At 34.0% G+C, this 9,803-nt stretch overlaps 1 protein-coding gene across 1 annotated transcript; it reads left to right on the forward strand.

The window, feature by feature from the left end:
• The first annotated feature begins 5,529 nt into the window (after positions 1–5,529).
• LOC113075318 (protein S100-A1-like) lies at positions 5,530–9,209 on the forward strand. The gene is made up of 2 exons (XM_026248015.1): positions 5,530–5,670; positions 9,033–9,209. Exons 1-2 carry the CDS (start codon positions 5,530–5,532, stop codon positions 9,207–9,209), a joined length of 318 nt encoding a protein of 105 aa, XP_026103800.1.
• Positions 9,210–9,803: the final 594 nt, after the last annotated feature.

Consider the following 9,803-nt stretch of genomic DNA (forward strand, 5'->3'; position numbering starts at 1 on the left):
CCTTCTGTTAATATACATTTTAGAGAATTACATTTATATAAACTGATATTACGCAACATTTGCCATTAATATTCATATGTTTGTCTGGCTAGACTTGAGTATAAAATGCATCATAAACAACCCATTTCAAGGATGAGTAGGGTTGTGCAGCCTAGTTTCTCTCGCCTTTTCTCTTTCTGTCTCTCATTAATCATAGCTTTTCTGTCAGGCCTTCACAAAGATGAAAAGCCCTTGTTCATATTTTGACATTTTTCAAACCAGGAAGTTGTAGCTGTCACTGTGGTCATGCATTAATCTCTCTACAGAATAAAGTTGGTTTTTTTCGAACAGGAAGAAGCTGAGAGCAGGACAGGGCAGACGGCCACTGAGCTGCTCTCTATGGAGTCATGAATGATCCACTTCTCATGCAAAAAAAAAATAATAATAATTATAAAAACATCCTCCATGATTGGGACAACAGCATTTTTTTTATTTATATGATTTGTTTTCATATCTATATATTATATATCTGTAAAATAGCTGTTAGTACAGAATGCATGAATAGATCACAGAAATCTGTGTGAAAGGCTGGATACAAATACTGAATGCAAATATGAATCATTTATGAGTCACATACAGGCTGATCGACATGAGACGCAGTGCTTTAATGCTTAAGGTGAAGCGTGTCAGCTATTCATATCAGTGCATATAAATTATGGTAATTAATTTGCATTGACACTGTATTCCAGCAAGAACATATAAAGTATAAAAATGTATTCTTTATAGTTTAATAAAATCAAATGCATGCAGGTTTGAAAAGAGTACATTTAAATTTCAAATCAGCTGTTCATTATGTATATTGCATAACAATGTATACATGTTTTTGCATTAAAGGAATAGTTCACACAAAGATGACTATTTATTCACTCTCAGGCCATCCAAGATGTTGATGAGTTTATTTAATTTATTTGAACCGGTTCAGAGAAATTGAGCAGTACATCACTTGCTCACTTGCTTTACCATTGGATGCTCTGCAGTGAATGGGTGCCGTCAGAGTGAGAGTCCAAACAGCTGATAAAGACATCACAATAATCCACAGGGAATCTACACCACTCCAGTCCATCAATTAATATCTTGTGAAGCAAAAGCAAAAAAAAAAAAAAAAAAAAGCTGCGTTTGTGGGAAATGTATCATTAAGGTGTTTTAACTTTAAACGTAATCCATAATAATGTTTCCCCCAGTGAAAACGTCCATCCTCTGTTGTCCTCTCAAAATCCATTTAGATTTATTCATTTAGAACTGTTGGACTGTTTTCACTTGTAAACGCTGCTTGATCGGTGTATATTTCACGCCTAACCTGATTTTACCAAGTGAGACATGTTCCTGGGACAACATCGTTGTTGACCCTTGAACAACATTGTGATTAACCAATCAGATTTGAAGAACCAGTTTATAGATTTTGTGCAGTTTATGCTTAAAATCAGTGTTTGCTGCTTGTACATCAGTGTCATTCATCTATCATTTCCTCTGATTTTAGGGATTACTGATGGTTAAGGTTAGGTTTAGGTGTAGGGATATGGTTAAGAATATATTTTTGGAGTAAAATGTTGTTCCAGGGTCAACAAAATATGTTGACCTAGGAACACATCGGACTTGGCAAAATCAGGACGTGCATATTTCACATCTGATTCAGACCACTTTTTCACTGGAGAAATCAATTTTATGGATAGATTTCAGTTGGAAGCAACAGTTTACAGTTAAACATTTTGGGAATTGTTTCTTACAAACACAGCTTTTCACTTTACAAGATAATAACTGATGGACTGGAGTGGTGTGGATTACATGTGCATTATTGTGATGTTTTTATAAGCTGTTTGGAGTCTTTTTCTGATGGCACCCATTCACTGCAGAGGATCCACTGGTGAGCATATGAGCAAATCTTTTCTGATGAAGAAACAAACTTTACATCTTGGTTAGCCTGAAGGTGAATACATTCTTCAGCAAACTTCATTTTAGGGTGAACATTTTCTTAAAAAGTGAAGTTTTCAGAGTGTACAGTGTTTTTGTGTTCTGATTAGACTTGAACTGGCATTGATTCTCATCACAGATGCTCATTCAAAGCTTCTACAGCTTGACGGAGGTTTCAGAAAACTGGAAAGAGCCTTCAGGAGCACCAGGATTAGCTGTCCGGTGGTTGTTAAAGTTGTTCATCATCATCATCATCATCACCGGTGAGTCATCAATAAATTATAGCCTCCAGCTATTATATAACATGCAGTATGATGCAGACATTTAACAATTGCTGTTCAGGAATTTACACTACAACAGACCCATCACAATATAATTTTTTTTTTTTTTTACCAAATTACTTTTGCAGGAATTACGTTATTAACATTAGCATTATGGGTTAGTTTTGTATGCAAAAAAAACTCTTACCTGGAAAAATTGATTGTGTAGATTTACAGATAATGTGTATATGCTAGGCTAGCTACTGTAAACAAATATAAGCCTTTATGCATTAATAACTGTTTTGTTTCTTGAGGAGCAAATCAGCATATTAGATTGATTTCTGAAAAATGATGCTGGAAATTCAGCTGTAGGTACATCACAGGAATAAATTACTTTTAATTAATTTTAATTTTACCAGTTATTTTATATTGTGATAATATTTCCAAAAAAAAAAATTATCAAAATAACGCAGCCTTGGTGAGCATATGTAAAAAAAAATTATCTCACGGACCACAAACTTTTTAATGGAAGTATCAATTGTTTTCAGTTTAAAATAATGCTAAAAACATTCATAGTCTCGATATTAAAATAACAGAGGCACTACTCATGTTGAGCCGCTAGAGGTCAGAAACACATCGCCATTAATACAGCAGATGACCTCAAGATGTGCTGAAACAACCATGCTGTGCTGTTTACTTTTATGATGTTTAGACAAATGCAGTAGTATGAATACTGAGACATTATATGAAAAAAGAAAAAATGGCTATATGGGTCATTGCCCTCCAGCACAGTAAATTCAATAGTTTCCTCACTCTAATTAACACAGTACTTCGCAGGGAAACGTTTCATCATCTTAATGAACGGAAAACACATTTAGCTTGGAGGGGTGAAGGGTGAAACACACCTGAGCCTCGTCCTGACCCCACCTCTGCTCTCCCTCAGGTGATATATCACGAGTAAAAATAGACTCGTCTTGATCCTCGGAGAGAAAAGGCCTCGAAACAGGTCGACACATCCAGTTGAACTTTCTGTCTTTTAGGAAGAACATTTTATTCAGGAATTTAAGATTACTTAAATAATACATAACTATCGATCTAAACAAATCAATAGTCTTAGGTCTGAAGTTCTCCTAGACCTAAGAGTAAACCCATGGGATTAATAGCTTAGTTTTAGCAAAACAAGAACGCCGCATACGTCATCAAGTCCTGTTCCTGCGGGCAATAATAGTCTGTACGTAAACGCTCGTGCTTGGAGGATGTTGCAGGAGTTTCCAACCAAAACACTGAACCTTTCTCAACAAGCTGAACCAGACAATCATGCAGAAAGAACACAGCTAAAACAAACTAACGTATCCACTATCCTGTTCACACTACCCAGTTAGCACACCTATGTCTGTTAACGATGTTTAATTAAATTTTTTTATGAAAATTAGATGTTTATCTGCTTACCCCGGGGCATCCAAGATGTTGGTGACTTTGTTTCTTCAGTAGAACATGCATGGTTTTTTACTCTTATAGATTCTGTTACCATTTGCCATGCATTGTACGACTGAGAGACTGCAACGACTGAAGCTAAGAATCATAATTTGTGTTCTGCTGAAGAAACAAAGTCAATCTTGGATGCTCCGGGGGTAAGCAGATAAACATCAAATTTTCATTTTTGGGTGATCTATCCCTTTAAGCCACATAACCATATGATAACCAAGTGATAAGCCAAGTACAGAATCTTCTCTGTCACTCACTCTACCATTCCCCATGCAGAAGTAAGTAAAAGGCCTTGTTATTTGATCAGCTGCAATGACTTAATGAGCAGAATTAGAGCTCTTTTGTATGCGTCTATGACAAAGATGCTGATGAAATGCTTTTAGAGGGACTTGATAAGGAAGGCTTCCCCCATGAAACCTGTACCATTCGTGCTGCAGACATGAATGAACTCAAATCATGTGAGATGTCAGATTCCATGACTCCAGCCATATTGACACACAGTGGTGGGCCCTTTTTGACATGGGGCAAGCAGTGCACAGAGGGGTCCCAGAGATGCCTGAGGGCCTCTGACATTTCTCGGGACCCAACATGTCATGCCATCTCCATCAAATAAATAATAATAAGGAGTTTCCCATAAATAAATAATGTTTAAAATCACATCATCATGTTCCTTTCTCTTTTAATGTTTTTAGCTTCTTTTAAAATTGAGTTCACTCTTGAAATCATGAATTTCCTGGTTTATGCTTGCTGTGGCTGGTTTGGTGCTAGTTAACCCGCATGATCTTTCTGGTGATGCAAGTTGACCAAGAACCTCTTGCTGGTTAAGCTTGATAATAAGCCTAGGAAAAGTTTGTGGTCAGTAACATCTTTTAATGATCAGTTGCAGAAAAACTTCAGGAAAACTTCAGTGTCACATGATCCTTCAGACATCATTCTATTTCTAAGATGCTGATTTGCGATTCAAGAAACTTTTCTGATTACAATCAACGTTGAAAACAGTTGTGCTGATTATTTTATTTATTTTTTATGGAAATGGTGATTGTTTTTTTTTTTCAGGACCCTTTGATGAATAGAAAGCTCCAAAGAACAGCATTTATTTGAAATACAAATCTTTTGAAACATTATAAGTGTTAACACTTTAATGGATCATGTTTATGTTTATTTATGTTAATATGATGACCTGTTGTAGGATACCTTTGTGAACTGACTTCATACATCCACCTAAAAAGAAAAAGTGATATAAAAGTGATGTTTGTGTGTGTGTGTGTGAGGGCTCTCAGGAGGCCTTTGCTCTTTTATTTGGAGTGTGTTTTCAGTGCAGGTGTGTGAAAGGGTTACTATGGTACAACACCTGAGCTATCATACATCGTCACAACAACAGAGGAGGGTCTTCCCTGCACAGGTTACCTGAAAAAACAACTTCAGCCACTCCTGAAAACAGTTTGTTCACCAGCACAGAACTTCACTCCTCGGCTCTCAACAAGGTAAGACACTTTTCTCTCTTTGCCAACAAACTTCAGAGCTCTGTTCATATTTAAAGGAAAGCTGATAATGTATTGAAACTGACTTATTTATATGTAAAATTATTTTAACCTCTGCAAATAAATTGTAATTTGGCTGTGTGAGTACCATTGTGGGATTTTGACATTATGGTACTGAATGATTTTTATATTAATGTGCACTAGTATTGACATTCTGCTATGTCCAGAAAAATGCTATGATACTTTGGAAGTGTTTGTTAATAAATATAGCAATCAAACAGTTATGTCTGAGCAGCAGCGGGTCGGTCTGAACTGGATGTGTGTCATACCTGCTCCACAGGTGCTCTGCAGCAGAAATGCCCAGTCAACTGGAGGGAGCCATGGATGCACTCATCACGGTCTTTCACAACTACTCAGGGAGCGAGGGAGACAAATACAAACTCAGTAAAGGAGAGCTGAAAGAACTTCTTGACAGTGAACTTACAGACTTCCTCACGGTTAGAGATCAGAATTTTCACAACAAATTTCAAAGCTCGAGAACTCTAGCTCTTTCTAGCCTTTACCAGAGCTTGCGTGTTATTTATGAGTCTGCATTGTCAGATGAATACAACTAATCTTAATCCATACTGGAAAAATATAAGCAAAAGAGACATACCAAAACATTTTTATGTATGCACATTTATAAGAATGTACAGTAAAATGTAATAAAATATATGCATTTAGTTTTTTATTATTCATTTATTGATAAATATAATTTCTACAATGTAATAATCATCATTATTAATGTTATTATTAATAATAATTACAATATACAATATATAAGTATGTGTATGTTTCTTAATAAATATAATTTATACTTATATAATATATATATATATATATATATTTGCATTGCTCAAATAAAAAAAATCAAAAGCATGCCTTTAAGAGTGAAAATGTGTAGGTTTTTACCATAAGGAAACATAATATCTGACCTGATTTTTAAATTTAACTTTATTTAATTAAAAAAAAAAAAAAAAAAAAAACTGCATGAAGTTACCAGATTAAAAAAAATCATAGTAAATTTATCACAAATAGGGCTGCTAAGGAGTGGAAAATTTCCAGTAAATTTCTGGAAACTTTTCAAAAATCCATGGAAATATATATGTAAAAAAAAATCCTGGAAAGTTTCCAAAATTTCTGGGATATTTCCCAAATTGACTGGACATTTTCCACCTGTTTGCAATCCTAGTCACAACCAAGGTTTATTTAGATTTTTAATAGTTTATATAGAAATCCAGTATATTATGCTATGGATATTTTTGAATGCATTTGCAACCCTTTGTTGCAAGCATTTATGATAAGTGAGCTCTATTTTGGTTTCCTCATCAGGAAGTGAATTTAAATCATGTGTATTAAATAATCTTCTGACCTCATATCACATGAGAGCTGTTATATGAACACACACAGAGAGCGAGAAAGAAATCTCTTGGCATGCAGTTCAAAGTGCTCACTTTCCTTCAAGAAAACAGCCCATAACATCACCTCACTGACTGCTTAGTCAACTGTACATAATGCTTTAATGCCATCTATTAAAACTGAAGATCTCATCTTGACTTCCAGCACATACCCTGCTCTTACTGCATGCATTAATATGGGAGTGAGTGATGTTGATTAGTGATAATTATTTTGTTAAATGCGCAACAAACTTTTCATGTTGTTTACTGTGTTTGCGTTGAATTCATTTCCTGTGTTCACAGGCGTGTGATTCCAGCTCTCACACTGGGACAGGCCACTTGCTGAGTTGGCTGAAAATCTGAGGAAATGCATTAAATGAATTATTTCTTTCCCATCAGACACAATTACGTTCTATAAAAATGACCCCATTCATGATCAGGAAACTTTATCTGAACCTCAGTGAGACAAAAGTTCAGGAAAACAGTGCTTGGGTCAAACAGCGTCTCTGATGAATCCATACAGATCTTTGGGGATCTGTGTGTGTGTGTGTGTGTGTGTGTGTGTGTGTGTGTGTGTATGAGAGAGAGAAAGACTCTACAGGATCAAGAGGAAAATAAGTTGCCTCTCCTCCCTCTTTGACTGAATTTCATAAACCTGTAAGGAATTATTTTAAACGTATACTCTTTTTATTATAAAAATAATCCTGTGGAAAAAAGCCTATTTTTAGGACCATTGTACAGTGTATAATATCATTAAGAATTCACATTCTCTAATTTTAATGCAATACAGAAATAAATACAGATAAATAAACATATTATTAATATACAATATACAATATTCAACAGCACATATTTCATTTTAGTAAACATAAAAAAATCATTTATATGTATATATATATATATATATATATATTTATATATGCACTTATACACATATACATATGTATGTGTGTGTATTTTGTTTGAATAGAACATTTTGACGTTAACTTTTGCTGTAATGTGTTCATTCTGTTTTAAATAAAATATTATGCTAATTTATACTAATGATACAGTTAAATGTGAAACAAGTAAAAAAAAAAAAAAGAACAAAAAACTGAAAAGTAGATTGTTTTGATTGCATTAGTATTATGAGGACGAATGTGCTTGATTGTCATGCAAATTACATCTCAATGTAACAAAATTGTAATGTTTTTCCACCTGTTACGTAACATAATTTCTCATTTTCTTCATTTAATTTTTGGGATGAAATATTAGCTGGATGTGTTTTTCTTGAGATGGGGTCTCAGTTGTGCACGCATCATCAGGAGGAGGCATCATCCTGATATAGACTCTCACCTTTGACCTCTCCCTCGCCACAACACACTCGTCCACGCTCTCCTGAGAGTGTGTACTGTAACATTAGGAGGCAGAAAGAGTAATGCGTGAGATGTTAAACCATGTCTGGTGGCTTCATGTGTTAACCATACACAAGTCAATCATTCAGTGGAGCCACAGGCCAATGGAGTCTGATGGTTTTAAAGTCACGGTTCATCAGTTACCAGCTTCAGGGACCCACGGCCACTGGGTTTTGCCCAATCGTGCTCACGTGGAGAGAATGTCAGGGTAGATAGATGGATATCCATGAGATGGATCTGATGATTTTTTTTTGGACGGTGTGGAAACAGGCTAACAGGATCAGAGACATAGAGTTAGTGCTCAATATAAAAACAAACATATACCCAACATTAAGCAATTTCTATAAGAAAGCAGTATATGTTCCATAGAGGTTTTATCAGATTGTGATTGTTATTGGCCGCAAAGGACCTGTATTTTAAGGCTGAATACAACAAATCTTAATTCAGACTGGACACACTTTAATGAAAGAGTCCTACAAAGCAAAATATTGTATAAAAGAGTATATTTTTTAAATTATAAATATTTGATTAAATCAAAACATATTCCTTTTTAATAAAATATTATTTTTAATGAATACAATTTAATTATATAAATTAATATTAACATAAAATAAAATTTTTTTTAGCATAACTAAATATTTATACAACAACTATAGATTCATAAAAAATTATTTTTCAAATTCATAAAAGGAATATATTGTGTATGTATGTATGTATATATATATTTAAGGTTTAAGAATTGTATTATGTACTTTTTCATGTTATAATCATTTTGATTATATATATATATATATATATATATATATATATATATATATATATATATATATATATAATATGATTTTAAAATAAAAAAGTACATAATACAATTCTTAAATCTTAAATATATTGTATTTATATGAAAATACAGGATATATCCAATTTCTAGACATTTTGACTGATCAGCATTCAGTGGCGTACCATGCACAATATAGCACACATATGTTTCAAGCTGAGCTGAGTTGTTGTGTTTGTTTTGTCTTTGTTTAGTCTCAAAAAGACCCCATGCTGGTGGAAAAGATCATGCACGATCTGGACTCCAACAAAGATAACGAGGTCGACTTTAACGAGTTTGTGGTGCTGGTGGCGGCGCTGACAGTTGCGTGCAATGACTTCTTCCAGGAACAACAGAGGAAGAGAAGCAAAGACGAAAAGAAAGGCAAATGAAAGGGATGCATGAACGTACCTGCTTGTGTAATGCTCTGTGATGCATTAAACCGTTTGTCATGAACCAGACCACATCCTTATGTTAGCCATTTACTGTCAATCCTTGGTTTATATCAAAGGCATTCATTACATAATAATAAATTATTAATTTCAATTATTTAAAATGACTTGTTTTCTGAAATGAAAAGATGTACTTATCAAAAGCTGGACTTTATTATCCTATACCTGTAGAATACAATGGATCTGACCTCTGCTTCTATGTCCATTAAATATATTATATATACAATCTATTAAATCAATAACATTATCAGAGCTGAATCATGTTGTTTTTCTCATTTCATTAGTGCACATACAGCTTCCCATTAAAGAAAGAAATGGTTTGGGAAACAGTCTGCTGTATGTTATGATGTTTTAAACTGTAGTGTGTCCACCAAGGTTGCTATTGTTAACTTAAACTAACATTTTGTTAATTGAAATAAAATTGTTATATATTTATTTATAAGCATTAGATTTAAAAAAATACTGCCTTGGCAACTAACGTAAATCATTTTATGTTGAAGCACTAAAATACTGAATGACAATAAATAAAAACTA

Source organism: Carassius auratus, unplaced genomic scaffold (assembly GCF_003368295.1).
Source record: "Carassius auratus strain Wakin unplaced genomic scaffold, ASM336829v1 scaf_tig00016844, whole genome shotgun sequence".
NCBI classification, from domain to species: Eukaryota; Metazoa; Chordata; class Actinopteri; order Cypriniformes; family Cyprinidae; genus Carassius; species Carassius auratus.

Excerpts from the sequence above, each read along its gene's own strand:
- LOC113075318 (XM_026248015.1), top strand. The coding sequence starts at position 5,530 with ATGCCCAGTCAACTGGAGGGAGCCATGGATGCACTCATCACGGTCTTT. Across the intron at positions 5,671-9,032 it reads AACTTACAGACTTCCTCACG|TCTCAAAAAGACCCCATGCT; the intron begins GTTAGAGATCAG and ends GTCTTTGTTTAG.